Here is a 17,981-nt window from a genome sequence, read left to right on the forward strand (position 1 = left end):
GGAAGTTCTGAATATACACAAATATATCCTTGGAATTCTTGCTATGTGGAAACTCAATTCTGGATAAGAATTAACAAAATTAAATCAGATTTGTGTGTATTTTAGAAAAGTATGTATTGCAAAAGCATTGTGAAGTTGAACCCCTCATATTATTTTGCAACAAGATGAAACAGATTAAAGAGTTTAGTAGGATTTTTAAAAGAATTATAGAAATTTAAGAATAACACGGATAAATGAACTATTTAAGATAAACACTTATAAAGGACACCAACTCATCTTCACGTATTTTCTCACAGATACACCTTAGGTTTAAGCATGCCCTTTGCAGAACTGCAGTCTGAGTATGCACCAGACTACTTAACTTGGCATCACAATTCCCATATTGCATTCAGAATAATTTTATTTCCACGTGAGAACACATGCAGCAACTTGCTGCAAGTAGTATTATTTAGTGTGACCACGAGTACATTTGTGCCGTGAGCGTTGACACTTAAAGCTCAGCAAATTTGTGATGTACAAGAGAGCCTGACTGCGAAAGACACTTCAGTTCCCATGGGGTCCAGTCACATCAGCATCAAAGAAAAGAGCAGTGGCATGTGCATGGCTTCTGCTGACTCGCTCAGAAATTAAGATGGAGTATCGGTTATATGTAGTAAAATTTGTCATTACCTTTCACAAGCAAACTGCCAGTGCTGCTGGCTGTCCCAAAGTGGTTTGTGGCTATACAGGTATAGCTCCCAGCGTCCGACTTGGTCACGTTGACAATTCGGAGGCTCCCATCATCCAGCACCGTGATCCTGGCAAGACATTAAATATATTTCAAGCTAGTGTAAAATTCTTCTGAGCCGCATTAATTATTTACAGTTTGAACAACAGTCTGCTGACAGTCCGAGGGCGTTTTGTTGACACACATCTCTTCAGACGCAATTCATAAATAGTGGATGCACCGTTTTACATGAGTTGCCTGTGTCTTTACTCGAGGGCAACGTTAATTTACCTGTGAGCAGCTCGCATGGGCTTACCTGGAGCTGCACTTTGATATTCAGTGCTCACCATTCATGTTCAACCCTGGGCTGAATCCTCTCCCCTTCTCCCACACCTCTTGCTCTGGCACTGCCCAGTGCCCATATTCAGGATTTCTTGGTCCTCATGGATAACTCTGTCTCCTATTGCACTTTCTCTCTGCTCTACATGAAGGAAAACTAGGAACAACAATCTGGGTAAAGACCTTAAATAAGGGCTGAGTATTTGACTAGCAGCACCAAAATGCGAGTCCCCTGCACCTGAGTGGCATCGGGCACATCTGCCACCCCTCTCGCGCCGGGTTTGGAACAGCAGCTGGCATGGCAGCTCTGCCAGATCCAAGCTCTTCACAGGTGTCAAGCAGTTCCTGTCACTTTGCATCTCCTCAACGGACTCATTTCCTCATCCAATGATTTGCTCTGTGCAAGTTCAGGCACAGCCTTATTCTCCTGGTTCCTGCTTCAAGCAGTGTCCTATACCAAGTCTTTCTTTTACATTACTTTGTCACAGTTAAAAATAACTGCAACAGAAACAAAAGCATTTTGTTCCAGGTGAAACAAAACATTTTGTTTACATTATTTTCCCCCTTAACTCATTTTTTGGCAAGAAAAAAAATATGTCACATTTAATTTCTGTTTGGGCTGAAGGAATTCTTTTCCCTTCTCCCTGACATTTCTGGTTCAGTGCAGAAGTAATTATTTGCTTGCAACAGGGTCCTTTTCCCTGGCGACAAGGCAGAAGATGCACAGGAGCAGCAAAAGAGCTTGAGTCACCATGAGGATTTTAGGTATTACTCGTTGCAAAACCCTTATATATTCTCAAGGAAAGCCCAGAATCACAAGTGGCATCCGGTCAACATGGGCTTTACACTTGATTATTACGCTCCTAAACAACTGGGATTTTAAGTGCATAAAAATAATCTTAGTCTAGTAGCTTTTTGTGAGCTCCCTGGCTTGGCACTGCAGTGGGAGACACACTTGATGATAACATTGCTGTGCTGATGCCAGCCAGGGAGGAGGGATTAGCCAAGGTCCCATCATGCTAAGAAAACCTAGTTTTCTTAAAGGCAACATAAACACAGGACAGGTCCCTGGAAGGTCACTGAGTTACTTCACTAATTCTTGTTGGATGCAACCACAACACACCATCCCCAACAGCCACCTATTGAGGTCTACTTTAAAACTGCCTCATCTTTAAATGCTCCTGGGGCTCTCCCAGAACCTCTCTAATCCTGTTCTTTGCAGCCTTCTGAATTTCAACCAGAACTAACGCCTGGGGCTCTAAGCCATTTTTCCTGCGTGAGTTATGCCCTCTAGCCTAAACAGCTCATCTCCTTCCCTGCTGCATACGCGGATTCCTCCACAAGAAGGAAACATCCCCCTCTGGACCTCGTTTTGTTCACCACATATTTCTTGCTCCTTTAGTTTGTCCTTGTACAGCAGGTTCTCAGTTTGCTTGCCCATCCTTTAGCCTTGTGTGCATCTCTGCTGCTTTAAATTCCTTTGCCTTCAATAGGGATGGCAGTAAGTGAACAGGATAATAGATGAAGTATCAATAGTGCTTATACCATGGTATTAAAACTTCCTTTTCTGTCCTGTCTGCTCTCTTCACACTAGCAGTTTTTAACCATCCTGTGTCAAGGTATCCTGTAATCAGCCATCTTTGAAACGACCCCAAAATATTTTATGGGAACTCCAGCCCAGCCTCATGTCTTCTAGCAAAATATTTGGTTGCTCATTTGATATCCAGTTTTATAGCACAAGCTGCAGTCTGTCCTTCGATCCATTTCATACCTGCATTGAAAATCTTGTATTAATTCCTGCCTTCTCCTGCTCAGTTATATTTAATTTGACTAATGTGAAAGAAAATGAAGAAGTCCTCCTGCATTCTTAACAGCAATCAAGCTCTGGGCAAGCAGACTGAGAAAAAAGGATGAGAAATTATTTAGCAAACAATACTTGCATGCATGTTACAGCATGAGTGAACATTGCCCTAAGAAGTGCCTATGAGTTTGAGTTTCCTTCCAGCGACAGCACCATTGAGGACAGTACAGGATGCTGTGACAGCAGCCACCCAACCTCGGCTCCAGCTGGGCTATCTGCAGCGGTGCCACAACAGGGAGGCCAGCGAGGACAGGACAGGGACAAAGGTTACATTTCACCTGTCAATAGTAGTGATATTAATAGAAGTTTCGCAGCTGCCTTACAGGTCTCCAAATTGCTGCAGTCAGTAACGTTCACGATTGTAATTTATTTTTTGCAGAAGTCCGGTGCCATATATTTGCTTCTGCAGCAGTTGCTCCAGCTCAATAACTGGAAGAGAGCAGAATATTGCTGCTTGTCCCTTGCCTGCACCACTGTGCTGGCACAGATCAATGTCTGCGTGACATTAAATGGCACTGGGATGCGGGACTTGCCACACTGGCCTCTCATGTGCAGCAGCCGGGACAGCGGCAGCACCAGGAGTTTCCAAAGGGTCACTTATTGCTGTTATAGATTTCAGCTGCTCAGAAACAACAGCACCTTTCTGCAAGCTGAAGGTGCCCTTGGCACATTAAAATTCAAATCAATATACAGGACAACGACAAGCTCAGCAATATGCACTGGCTCGGGGGGAGCACCCGGCCGCGGCGCTGCGCTCACACCGCGCAGCACACGCACTCCCTGAGCCCTCCGACCACCCCGAAAACCCAGGAAAAGTGAGGATCTGATCAAATTATTATTGACTTTTAGAACCTAAAGAAATGGACCATGGAAAGTTTATATAAAATCACATTTTTCTTAAACAATAACTGAATTTTTTTTTTAATCTATATTGTATCTATATAGAGAAATGATATATACACATATATAATAAAAACATAGAAGACATTATATATATATATATATATATATATAAAATAAATACATGGAAGATGCTTTCTGATACTCGGGAAAGGCATAACTTTCAAAGATGAGTTTCTTAAAACTCCTTTACCTGTAATATAGAAGTGGTCCATACAACCAAGATGGAAGTAGTTTTCTTTTTACTATCTTCTTTTCAATATTTAATATGGAAAAGACTATGATACAGGTGGACTTAAAGTATTAAATAATTTCTACTGAATCTTAGTACAAATAAATGTATTTCTGATGTTATTTCAGTATTTTATTTCTGTTGATCTTATTTCTTTCTATTTCTATATGGTTGAAAACTATTTGTTGCAGGATCTTTTCCATGGGTGATGCATTTCAATTATGTCTCTTATCAAGCCAAGATAAAATTCAAATGTTAGTGGGTTTTCTGTCTCTGTGTTTCCAACGCTATTACTGGTTGCCTTCTCAGTTGTCTCCATTTCGATGTGGAATTAGTTTGTGGCAAGCGTGGAATGGATCACTCCAGAGACCTTCTCTCGATGAGGTCAGTAAATCAGCTTTGGGCACATCTCAGGGAGTTAATGCTTTCTCTGTTTTCTAAACTGAAAGCCATACGTGGCTGGCTTTAACATCTGAGCACATGGACATCTTTTAACTCTGATAATGTGTGGCATAGAGCTCAACAGGGGTTGGCATAGAGGTCCCTCAACCCTATCCCCGGAGCTTCTCCAAGAACCTTTCATTCCCTGCTGGCACCTCAGTAAATAATTCCCTGCACATTCCTCTAAGAGACTAGCACTAAAATGCACAGATAACTGGGAAGTTAACTGATTTTTAAAAAAATACATCAGACCATTAAAATCTTACTGTGACTCATTGATTAGGAGCCTTATGGTTATGCAGCTCTTTCTGCTGAAGGTGCTTTTCCACACTGAGTGTTTTGTCCTTTAATTTGGATCCAATGTGTTAGAAGGTAACAAGTAATTATTTTAACACTTTGAAATTTGTTACAGTTAGTTGACAAAGTAGGAACGACTTTCACCGATTTTGCTACTTCACAAATTTTCTTTGTAGACATATCTGCATTAAACAAGAGGAAAGGCTCATTTTAGCCCACTGAAGGATCTCAAACTGCTAATTGGGTTGAAAGCAAACATCCCTTGATCAACCACTTTAAGCAGCTTGGTTGAAAAAGTTCTTTCAAGATACAAAGTTCAAATTAAAAGAAACACTTTCTTCTTCTTCTGAAGTATATTCCCAAAATACTTTCTAATAAGATGCCTAGGAAGACATAAAAGTAAAACCACATTTCCCATATTGCTTGAGAATAACATGTCATGCTGGAAGACACAGCCCTTCAAATCACTACAAACCCAAAATGAGCTATTAACTTTATAGTGGATGTTCCCCGGCACCACTAACCACGACACTGGTGGGAAGAATTAAAAGTGCAACTCTGCTCCCACACAGACTAGTGCAACTGAGCTACTCGTAAGGCAGCATGTAGTCACTCAACGAAATAAAATAAAAGTACCTATTTGGAAAATAAAGATGATATAAGATATCCTTATATAAAGAATCCTTACATAAAGAAAGGTCATCTATTTTAAACACACTGCATCTTTTATAAGAAAGGATTGGTTGGTTTTGGTTGCCAACAGGAGACTTTGTATCCACAGAGACTAGAAACATATTTGAAATTAGGAGATAAAAGGATTGCTTGTTTCTTAAAAGGAAGCTTTGGGTTCTACCCAAGGAAGAGTTGACCTTGTCATTTTTTGATCAAAAATCTTCTGGGGACAAAGGACCTTTAAAAATGCTGAAAACAATTCTCCCTGGCTTTCCCCAGCCACTTTCTGCTGCTGCAGCAGCACATGAGACGAGCTGCAAGGCAAACACTTCCTATCAGGCACCCTGAAGAATTCTGTCCTTCTCAAACTGCTAGGTGCTCAGCTGTGGTGACAGCTTCTCGCTGGCGCTGCAGGACACGAGCCTCGTCGGGCATTTGCTCGCTTGGTGGAAGTCTTGAAAACCGTGATGGGGAAAGATGCACCGAGACATTGTTAGGGAAGAAAAGTACCTATGTGCATGTTGCGTTGAGCCGAGCGGCGCCATCCAAAGGCACCCCAACTAGAGCAGCAGGCACACGGCAGTAGCACGACCACATATGGCAGGGCAGGTGTGTGACACTTGGGGTGACCTTCCTTGGGGACACAGCTCGTGGGTGGCCAAAGAGCCCTCGCATGGCCCACTAGAACCCAATGTCTCTTTGGAGCAAAGCACTCGTAGCTGCAAAGGGACTTCCTTTTTTTTTTTTTTTTTTTCCCTTTCAAATGGTCTTATTAGTACACTACAATGAAACAAGGTACATTGCTTCTTATTTGATAATTTTAGCATTTTAATTTATGAAATACAAGCATAAACTCTACTTGCTTTCACTGTTGATTAAACATAAACATCAGAAATATTTCATGCTTAGCCAAGTGAATATTTTTAATTTTTGTTCCCAGGGAAACAATGCTTAGGATGTCTGATCCTTTTGCTGTTGCGAGGAGAAAAGAAGTCTTAAGAGTGAGCATTTAAATGAATGTCAGCTGGAAGAAACACACACTGAGCGCAATTTCAGATAAAACTCTCATTGATCCCTTCGTGTACAGCCTTTGTGGCAGTAGTTGACGTGGCTATTGAAAAGAGGCAGCGGTGCCAGAGCTCTGCTAAGAGATAATCTGTCTTCCGAGAGAAGGAGAAAAACAGGGTATTTTGGGCTCCACAGTGAACGGGGTGCTGCCCATCCAGCAGCACCCGAGTGGAGGCCAGCCAGACTTCCGGACTGTTGGTATTCCCAACCAGACATTTGCTCTGGCTTTACTCATAACTCGCAGGCAGCAATATCCAGAGCAATTCTCCCCGAACAAGAACTTTGCTCTCCGACACAACTCTACTGTAAATGTAAAATATTCTGGGCAATTGTGTTATTTATCAAATTATTTCTATCTCATGTCTTCGTAGCAGTTTATTACCCTTTTCATAATGCTTCCTGGGCAATGAGGCAAGCGCGGGGATTATTACAATGATCTCGTAAAAGCAGTACTGGCCATTAGGCTATTTCAGGAAAATACAGAGAGATTCAGAAACGCTTGCAGCTCTGAAGGCACAGGCTCTCTACGCCCTCGTCCCCAGGGACACCGAGCCCTGGTCCCCAGCACTGGGTCGTGGTCTACATGTGTGACTACATATAAACAAAGCACAGCAAGGCTAAAGGTAGCAGATTTCAGCACTCGTCCCCACGCTGCAGCCAAGGAGGCAGCTCCCATAGCCAAGACCCATTGGCTTTGGACAACCCACGGCCAAGACCCATTGGCTTTGGACAACCCATGGCCATGCTGCTCCTCTTCCTCCAAAACCCATTGGCTTAGATTTGGACAACCTCCTCCAGCCACCCCTGCCGCAGCACTTGGCCCTAGCTGTCCCCTCTCCATGATTCGCAGAAAAGCCAGACCTCATTTAGAGCCTCAGCCTAAGTCTATTAATCCAGGACATGTCTTTCTTCTGCTGAAAGATGGCACAAGATAAGGCCTTGCTTGTCCATGGCAACTGGCAGATCTCTTAACTGTAAATTCACTGCAATTAGCTTTCAGGTAAGAACTATATTTGCCCACAATAAATGGCTGTTGGATTCTGTTCCATTGAGCAAAACAGCAAAATTCCTGCAAGCTTTGCTGGCAATGGATTTTAAAAGGTGTTACAGAGAAAAGCAATATAAATATTGTTTGAGAGAGAAAAATAAAACTGTTTTTACTCAGATCAGTATTTCTAAGGAAAAAGTAGGGGCCCCTTTTGCAAGCACAAGCTCCACCAAATTCAGTACCTGTTTATACCAGTGGAGAGTATTGCCTTGGAGCCTCCTCACATAAATTTACCTCTCAACCAGCTGTTAATCTGCATTGAAGGAGCAATCCACACAAATAAGTCTGCATTAATGCCGGCAAACACAGAAGTTGTGTTTTGCCATCAGCCTCTCTTTTGCCTGGCAATTTTTAAGACAAGGATGAAACTGATGCAACCTCATCCTGGCGGAGCCGGCTGGCAGAAGGAGAGAGGGGAGCATTTACAGCTATTAAAGATTTCATGTAAATTGTTTAAAGATGCCTTGGGTCATAATTCAAATATATAAATATCTCTAGGTTATCTAAGAACAACAGCTTATCTTTCTTAAGGGAGGCTGATAACAGGGAGAAACAAATGGAAATCAAACACAAATGCTGCTAGGAGCCCTGAAGGAAGAGTGGGGGCTGCAGTGCATTTCAAGTAATAGAAAATCTTTTGTCTCCTGTTTCCGCTCAGCTTTCACAACACACAAAATTAAGTAAATACTCTAAGAAAGACCATGTCGTGAAAATAAATATTTGAGGGAGCAAATTTCAGTACAGCAGGGGAAAGCTCATTTTTATGGCTTTCATTCCTTAGACATGAAGCAATGATATTTGAGCTATATGGGAAGATTTTTTTGAGTCTGGAAGGGTCACACAGTGCAAAAGACTAATTTCTCATTGATTTTTGCAGGGAATGGAGATGACCCCTTCTGGGACAGGGCCTTTTTGCCACCATTCTTCAACCTCGCTGCGTATTTTTGCCGATGGATCTGGCGATCCACCACAAAGCCTCAAAGGCCTGGGGAAGAACGCACCGGAGAATCGCAGTGTCAATCCTAGGAACCAAATGGTGCATGACCACCTCCATCCAGTGTCCCCAATTACTTAGTACACAGAGGGGACAAGTCACCTGCCCACCTAGAACAAGCGCTTTGGAAGTCGGAAGAACCTGGGCTTTAAACAAACCTCCTCTGTGGCTCAGAAACATCATCTTCTTATGCGGGAAAATCCATGCAAGCCCTCGGATTTTCTGTGAATCAGCTGCTGACACAAACCGTTTTTGGAAGGATTCATGAGATTCAAGCTGAAGCACTAAATGCACTCTCAGCTTGTTTGTTCCAGCTGATACCATCTGAATAGGAGCCCAAAGGCACGGTCCTTCAAAGATAAGACATCTTTTCCTCTGGTTTCAACAAAAAAATGCCCATGGTTCAAAGAGAAATTACCCGCTTCACTTGTAATTGACATTAACAGAGATTTGAAAGATTCAAAAGTGAATTTACACCACTTAAAATGATTAAATAATTATCAAAAATATCACTGAGTCTGGTAGAGCCTCAAAAAAGTTCATTAGAAATCCCTTTTTTCCCTTAGACATTTAATTATTTCCTCGGATTTTAAACTCATTACTTGAGTTCCTTAGATGGCAGCCCAAACTGCAAAATCATTATCTCCTTGTTTTTAATTATGAAATGATTCAAGAGAAGAAATATTTGATATGAAATTTTCTTCTTCAAAATATCTTCTACTTTAGAGACATAAAATAAAATGGCATCAAATCTGGAATCTAGGTGATTCTCTAACCCTGCTCAGTTAACATTTCTGTAGAAGCATCTGCTCAAGAAGACAGGGAGAAGGCAGTGCAGTGACAGCTGCGGATTACCAATAACCACCAACTGAGGGAAGCCAAAACCATCAGAAAGGTGGTGAACACAGCAGATGGGCACCTTATATTTGCAGGATTATGCACACAAACCTGCATACAACAGCCCAGGACATGGGCTTCTCCAGGTCCCTGGTCATCAAATCAAGGGGTTACTTTGCTCTTTTCAGGTCTCTTTTGGAGAAAACTGATTAAAAGAAGTTGACGTGGCAGCTGTTTCAGATGCTTCACTGAAGTAGAGCCATCTTGCGCAAACTGTCTCTGAAAACTAAGATGAATGCAGCATTGTCAATTCAAACCTCAAAAAGCTATTTGCAGAGTGTCATTTTTCATTTTGCCCAGGCAGCAGGTAATGAAAAACCAACAAGTTATTGATGATTTGGTTACCTGTCTGCCTTAAAGAAATTGTGCAGGTGCTTTACTTAAGAAAAAAAAAAAAAAAAGGAAAAAGTCAACACAATTAATGCAAAACAATGATAGGGAGCATCCTTTGAGATTCTATTTTCTGCTGAATGTCACTGAGCTGCATGTCGAAAAGCACGTGCTGACTATTCATTTTCCAAGTAATCAGTACAAAAATATGATCATGGTTTGCACATTGGCACCAGACTGGAAAAGATGCGCTGTCTGTCCCATTGCCATTTTCTTTCTGGCTGTTTAAAGCAATTAACTACTAATTAAGGAGTTTGCGGCAATAAATAAGAAGTTGGAATTTATACAACTTTTAGAATTCAAGATGCACTGAAAGGGGCAGAGAAAAACTACTTGCCTTTCATTTCTTGTCTGATTTCACTATTTTTCCTGCTCAAAATGGCACAGTACCAAAGTGAACATACTGTTAAAATCTCAGTTACAGAAACAATTCGCAGACTGAGCGGACTGCAACTCAGCAGTCCTCGTGTGGGGTCCTTAGCATCTCATCTTCCCAGGGGAGAGGAGCTCTGCAAACCACTTACACACGCAGGAGGCGAAAAAATAATTTCAGTGAGACCTTTCTGGCTTTCCTTTACCACCAAATCACTTCAACTCATGCAAACAACTAGAAACTCAGCTAAGTATAGATTTAAAAATTTGGAATAAATTGTCGATGCCTTCATAACTCCGATTGAATATAACTCATTTTACAACCCGTGATGGTTTATAACCCAATGCAACTCACTCATATCAATGGCACACACATTCTGGCTCACACAACTGCGAACAAATACTCCGTAAATCCAGAAATACAAATGAAAAAAGAAAAATTAGGCAGTTTCGGCTAACTATCTCCTTTTGGGGAGCAGTGACTGCCAGTCTGGGCTTTCCCTTTTAGGTTCTCCCTGCTTTTTAGGATAAGGAAGGGGCAGGCCATGATTTTCCAGTTTGGAAAGGCACCAACTCCTGCCAGGGCACGTTGTCTTGGTGATGCTGTGAGGGGTTTGCACCTCTGCTCTCCCTCCTCGTCTCCCATCTGCCCTCCTAAATGTCGCATTTCTGTGCTTTTATTGGTTTTCACTTAAAAAAATGCTCCTGCCTCAAGCAGCATGGCTTTACCTGCGCACGAGCGTGCTTATAGATCACGGAGCTTGTCAAGACCGCACGGTAATGGGACCAACTGGGACAATATCCATGAGGATAGTGAGCGTGCCTGGAGTATCTAGGTCAGCTCTTGCTCTAACAAAGTGCACTATGAGGGTCCTTTTATATAGAAACTTGGTTAATTAAGATAACAGATGTTGCTATTATACAAGTCCTACTGCTTGGCTGTTTAATTGGACACTTTCGTATTCTTTGCTACCAACACAGAACATCATTTGTTTTTCTATGATTTTTCCCTTACAATTAAACTGAATAAACAATGCATGCACTGTGCATTCATAGAAAAGAGACAGCTCTAATGATGCAAGGGCTCAACAAGGATGAGAGAACAGTAATTTGTTTTTCAACTTAGAAGTGCAATTATTTTTCTCTTCTGGACTGAGCACGTATTTGGTAGTAGGCAAACGTGACATCCAAGAGCTTCCAGAGAACATCGGGATTGAAGAGCATAGTACATATACTTCAAATATTCATTATTTCCAGGGACTAGGCGTTTGATTTTGGCATGTACAAGTTCTTAGCGAGTACACAAGGTAAGTGACAACAAGACCCGGAGCCATAAGCAACCAGGAGACTTGGTGGGAAAGGAGAAATACCTGGTTGTGAATGCAAGAACTAGTCACACGAGATCCCGTCATTTGATCCTTCAGACTAAAGGCTCTCAGCTAAACCTGTCAGCAGCATTCTGCGACAGTAATGCCCCAGCAAACCACAGGCATGGCAGATTATTTCCCTGAAAATGAGCTCTCCCGTGCTTGCTGTACATCACTCACGTGCCTTGGAGCAAGGAGCCCAGCAAGAAGGAGCACGGCGGGAAGAAATTATTCCCCAAGAGTAAATGCAATTATTACCAAAGCCCTGCACAGCAAGCAGGGCTGGCAAAGCTCCCGGGGCTGCGCTCGCAAAGCTGCTCTGCAGCAGCAGCGACGACACGGAGCTCTGCACCACTTCAGTCAGGAGTTTGCTTAGGACATCACACCTAAGCAACTGCCCTCGGGGTACGTTACTAACAGGTAGTGCTGCCTGTACAACAAGGTGACAAAACACCCCAGTCTGTTAAGATTACAGCATCAGTCTGAGCTTAATCCTGAAACACACAAGAACATCTAAAATGCCAGGGCTGCAATGCTATTTACATGATAAAACCATAGGAAAATGAAGGGCAATTTAATCATTTTAAAATTCAGAGTGATTTAACTGTTTTTAATTATTTTTAAAATGCTTCTTGCTACCTGGTTCAAAGGAAATTAGAGTTCACTGCCAGGACACTCCTCTAACGCTGAGAGTGCGGGAGCAGCTGGGAGAGAAGGTTATTTTGATTTCAGTTGGCAGCGCTCTGCGTAGCTCTAGGATTTTTCTCTAATCAGGCACAGCCTGATTCTGTCTCCTGGACCCGTAAATCAGAACGAACTATGCAACAGCTAGAGTGACTTCTGAGTTTCACTAGGGCAAGGATGAACTACCTGCACTTACAGCCGAGTACAATCCTCTGCGGGAGCTGCGCTCTAATTATGAAGAAATCAAAAGCTTCCCATAATAAGATCACCTGAAAATAAAGGTTTTAAAACACAAGGTTTAGTAACAAATTTATATAACGCTGTAGCATTAGATGTAATTGAATTATTACGAGAGGATTAAGAAAATCCTGCAGGAACAATCTGCTGCTGTGACTTCCCCTCCTACCACTGCTGATGAATAGTGTATGCAATTTAATGCTAGGAAATAATTAGCACAAATGGGAAAGACGGTGAAACCTAAGATGCTTGATCTGTGACATGCATTAGGAGTTCAGCAGTTTAAAGGAAAGGCTCTCCAATAAGGAAATGACTTGTCTCACTCACACCAGTACTATACAGGGTTGTTGTTAAAGAGGAGCTTTTCCAGAATGACAGGTAACTATAATTGTGGTTTATATTGGTAAAATTACCCTCTGTGGTAAGACTGTGCAAGTCCCTTGGCATCCGGCGCTCCAGAACCTCTATGCTCCCACTAATGATTCAGAACACAGAGATCAGAGGCCAAGCATATTTGGAAATATGAATATAAAAGAACCAAATGGTGATCAAAACCATTATGAAACCTCCCCAAATTTTCTTTCGGATGGAATGATCTGATGCAGCCCCAAAAACACAAGTAGCAGTTCTTATAAGATACCTCAGCCTTGCTATCGTGGAGCTTCCTGCAATGATGCCACTGTTAACGTTACAGAGGGTATCTACAGGACCAACTGTTTCATCCATGTGTGCAATACAAAAAAAGCTGATTTCAGACTTGCTATTTCAGACTCAGTGAGTGCACATCCCTTGCTGGAGATGACACTGTGAAGCCTAGACACTATTTTAACACCAGTATCGGGGCGTGATGATTTTTCACAGGTCCAAGTTTGTCTCAGCAAGCGACCTGCAATCTGCAGAAACACAAGTAGCAGCAGAAAAATCAGTAGCAATTGTCCTTGCACACACAGACTGAGGCCAGTCTCTGCTGAGCAGAAACGTCAACAAGCACACGTCTCTCCCCAAGCTTGGAGGGCTTCTTGTCCAACTGCTTGACCTCCACATCTGCCCCAGCTCTTCAGCTTTTATGCAAAGCAGTGAACATTGAAAGGGTAAAACTATCAATACTCGTGCAGCGTGCAAGTGGGTCCTACCATTATTTTTATAGTATTTTCTCATGATGCAGCCTGAACAGCTTCATGGTGACTATTTTTGCCAGATGTTCCTGCAGAAGAAGGTGTTTTGTGGACTTGAGCTCGGTTTGTCCCACAGGAGATGGTTTCTGGTGACGGCTCGTATGCCCGTGGTGTGCGAGATGGGACTTACTGCATGATTAGCAGACTCGCCTGCTGTTCTGCTGTCAACGGCCACGTCAGCCCGACGAGGCTGCTTGTGCAGGGTCACATTAATAAGAATGAAGACCTTTCCCCTAGACTGTAACAGCCTTTTTGCAAGGAAGTGTGAAGGGAACACCAGGGATAGATAACGAACTCCGTGTCTTTATCCATATAGAAATAGTCTTTATTTCCAGGGCACAATTTGCAATATATCTATATCTTGGCTATAACTGTATCTATATATACTATACCTTCCAGAGTTGGGCTGCTAACATTACTTTGACTCAGTTAGGCCTCCAAGGCAGGATTTCCATTATTATGGAGATGAACTACCTTTAATGACTGCAATAATGTAATTGTACCCCAGGGCGGAATTCCTAATAACATGACTGTATAATTTGCAAGCACCAGCAAGAGATACCTCGAGGGCAGGTTACTCATTAGGGGTGCAGAGCCACTCGCGCAGCCTCCAGAGAGGAATAGGAAACCTAGAGCAACACAGCTCTTTTCTCCACGATAGACTCTGCCTTCTGGGCAAATATCCAACAACACACATCGCTTTGCCTCCTGGACAGCTGTAGCCTCCAGACAGGAATCCTAGCAGCAGAATCTAATGCATGTTATTTCTGTCTCCAGAAAGTCGACCCTGATATTACACTCAAGCCTGAAAAGCCCCAAGAGCAAGGCTCGGGTGATTGCCCCTGTGTAAATCAAGGGAGGACACACATCAGAGCCCAGCACGAGAGCTGACACATTAATGTCATTTTGAAGACCCTCTGGAACGGGGAGACTCTCTACCCTGATTAACCTGCACGTGCCCAAATTTGGTCTGGAAAAGTATTCGGATGTGCAAGAGCTTCTATGAAGCTCAAAGGAACCTTTTAAGGTCAGTCAAGTTGGAGACTTCATTTAAGTAGCTTCACTCACACCTACTGCAAGCTTTAGCTTTCTGCCCTATGTGAAAAGACTCCAGCAACAGGTGTGTTTTTTTTTCTTTTTAATCTCTTTCCATCTTTTTTCACATGTTTCAAGAGATCTTTCCAACAGCAAATGAAGTTGCCCGTTGAAGCCCACACCAAGGATGGCAGCGAGAAACCAGGACCACAGCAATGCAAAGTGGACCAGAAGCCACTCAGCTTCTTCCGTCCCTGCCAATCCAGACATAGAGCTGCTGAAGCCACGCCACAGGACAACAGAATTCCTGAATTCCATGTTTCCTACCATCTCCAGCTGCAGATTCCACAGATGGCACAGCTAATAGCATTGATGAAGAAGACCGAACACACTCACCCACCCGCACGTAAGAGTTAAACAGGCCCAACTGCCACATCCAGCGGGTTCATTAAGACATTTACCCAGATAGGTCTTGCAGGATTAACCCCTAGGGCTGGGCGAGCACAAGATTTCACTCCTGGAGCCCTGATGTGCTCGGCACGAGTGGGAAGGGGAGAGTGGCAGCCAGCCTGCTGCTGCCACCGGGGCAAAAACACTGGGCGTTCCCGAATTGCACATCTGAGCTCACTTGAGGGACCAGTCAATATGTGCCCAACACATATCTAGGCATGGGGAGTAGGATAAGCCCCCAACCACACACACAGTTTAGAAAACTGCATGAAAAATCAATACTTTTTCCCAACTACTGCTTCACCAGGAAAACCAACACATATTTTCTGCCCATGTAAGAGGATCTAGATTGTTTTCCTTCAGATTTCGCATTATTTAACATGTTTTTATCATTGTACCTGCTTCTTGCTTTCATGTCTCAGGTCGTAGCTTAGGTCACCGACTTGCAGTGAATGCAACACCAGGATTTTCTAATGCTCTGCGAGTCAGTAGTTAGCACAGAATAGTGAATTGTGCCTCAAAATGATTTCACGGCATGAGTGCGCCTGGGGATATGCTCCGGTGGGGATTCTGTCAGCTCTGTCTAATGTGACTGTCTCAGCAAGGGGAACTAATATCTCCTGTGCCCAGCTGCCTGCTTCCACAAAGCTTTGAAGAAACCTGTTAATTTTTAGGTGCATCTTTTCCTCTCCTAACTTTTGTGGAAATTGGTCAAAACATCAATAACCAGTTCAAAAGTTACTTGGAAGGATAGACACAGGCAAATAGAACTCCCTAGACTTAAAGCCTGACTGCATTCCCTAGGGAAGACAGGATACAGTAGTTTCCACTCAAGCCAAACTTTAAAGAAGTTTGTGGGTGAAAGAATGGAGCTAGAAAAAAAAAAATCACTTCACAGTCAGCATTACGTAATGGTGATAAAGCAAGAAACAGTTTACTTTTTTTCCTTTCTCAGTTCCTTGCTTAAACAAACTAATCCTTCATCTCCCACCCCTAAATGAAAACGAGAAGAAAAAAAATAAACATTTATATCATGCTTCGGAACTTCAGGGAAAAGAGCAAATTCCAGCTGCAAACTTTGTTATGAGGTCTAGGAGAGTTGGGAACTCCCAGAAGAGACATTCTGAGAATCCCATTTTTTATACTTCCCTCTACTTTCACAATCTTTACCACAAGAACAAGCTATTTTAGTTCTAAAAATCAATGTATTTTGATATATTATAACTTTACCCTTGCACTACTCAGTACCCTGCTGGTAAAAGAAGTTCTGCATAACTTGTCAACAGACTCTTTTTATCCCAAGAGGTAAAGTCACATAGTCCATACACAACAGCTTCTCGAAGGCGGGATGACAGAAGCTATATAAATCACAAATATGTTCATTGTTTTACTTATCTGGCTCCAAATGAACTGCAGCTTTTCACATACTCTATCATCATGCTAAAAATTTCAGGATGCATTATAAGCAGGCAAGCTTGATGGAACAAGACTCAATTTTCCAATATGAAAACCAGACCTGGTTTAAGCTTTTAAAAACAGCAGTTTTCTGTAATTCCTGCCTCTTTGGCCTTTACTAGCAGGACAGGATCTTTTCCATTATCCTGTGGCAATAAAGGGTGTACATTGCATTTGAGAGGGGCTGCAGAGAACGATCCAAGCAAACTCTCCAGTGTTTGTTCTACAGATGTTACCCAAGCCAGGCAGGTAAGATAAACTTCTCTACCCAGCAACAACCAAAATTAGCTCTCCATGCTAATTTAAATGGGATATTCATATTTCTAATGAGGGTCTCTCTTGAATTAAAGAGAAAAAAAAAAAAAAAAAAAAGATTTGGCCAGTCTGGCAAAGTAGTCTCCAAATTAGGCATCATGGCTGCCAAATTAATTACTGGCCCCAAATAACTCCTGTTTGCTGGGACATGGACTAATTTACCAGGGCAGTGTAATTTGCAGTGCAGACTTTCAGGAATATTATCTCCTGGGAAATTTTTCGAAAAACAACAGATATTTCAAGCCATCCAGAGATAAAATATTTGCTTTTTAGAATGTATCTTCATCAGCTTCTTGGCAGAAATACTTTAGAAGCACACAGAGCCTGGGATGAACACACTGGGAGCAGAAATGCACCTCGGCTCCTTGAGATCGAATGCTAGCTGTTTTCACATTTATTTGCAAGTCAATTTTGGAAACCTATTAATGACAAATCTGGCTTTCATTTCTGAAAGCCCCTGGGTTGGCGCAAGCTAATGAAAGAAACGGTTGCTTTAAGACATTACCTTTCATTTTCTCGTAGGATATCTTTTCCTTTCTTCCAAGAATAAGTAGGTCTGGGGGAAGCTTTTGGCTTACACTCTATGATCACTTCACCGCCCACTTTAACAAGAGTTAACTTCTTCACGAGGGTTTTGGAAAAGTCTGGGCTGACAGCTGAAAGAAAGAAAAGCAGGTTAGCATTACCTCCAGAGAAACAAAGTCTAGCTCTTTTAAGCATTCAAATGTTCCAGTTTTACGCCTGTGTAAAAGTGGGAGACCTTGAAGCATCCAGGGCCTGAACAAAGCATGAGAAGGCGGAATGTGAAAAACAGAAAATAATCCTAACACTGACATTGGGATGGGGCATAGGATCTCAGATATCTTGTCCCATCTCTCAGGTCTATGAATCAGAGGTTGCTTGTCTCTGAGCTGGCTGGTTGCCTATGTCCAACCACAGATGCTCCTGGTACTAGAAGAGTTGTTATTTGTACTGTATGCTTACAATTTATACATTATTACTTTTGGAAATAAATTTTATATGATTCTCTGTTCAAAAACACTGTG

General features: G+C 42.3%; 1 protein-coding gene across 2 annotated transcripts in view; it reads right to left on the reverse strand.

The window, feature by feature from the left end:
• LOC104572130 (contactin-4) overlaps positions 1-17,981 on the reverse strand; it is a 119,205-nt gene that overhangs the window by 28,609 nt on the left and 72,615 nt on the right. For both annotated transcript variants that reach the window (XM_088532076.1, XM_088532074.1), the window contains exons 10-11: positions 17,441-17,591; positions 670-797 (exon numbers count right to left, since the gene is read on the reverse strand). In XM_088532076.1, the coding sequence (XP_088388202.1) occupies positions 670-797; positions 17,441-17,591 (279 nt within the window). The remainder of the gene's footprint in view (positions 1-669; positions 798-17,440; positions 17,592-17,981) is intronic.

Source organism: Tinamus guttatus, unplaced genomic scaffold (genome assembly GCF_059628265.1).
Source record: "Tinamus guttatus ecotype Peru unplaced genomic scaffold, ASM5962826v1 Tinamus_guttatus_pri_ptg000451l, whole genome shotgun sequence".
Taxonomy (NCBI): domain Eukaryota; kingdom Metazoa; phylum Chordata; class Aves; order Tinamiformes; family Tinamidae; genus Tinamus; species Tinamus guttatus.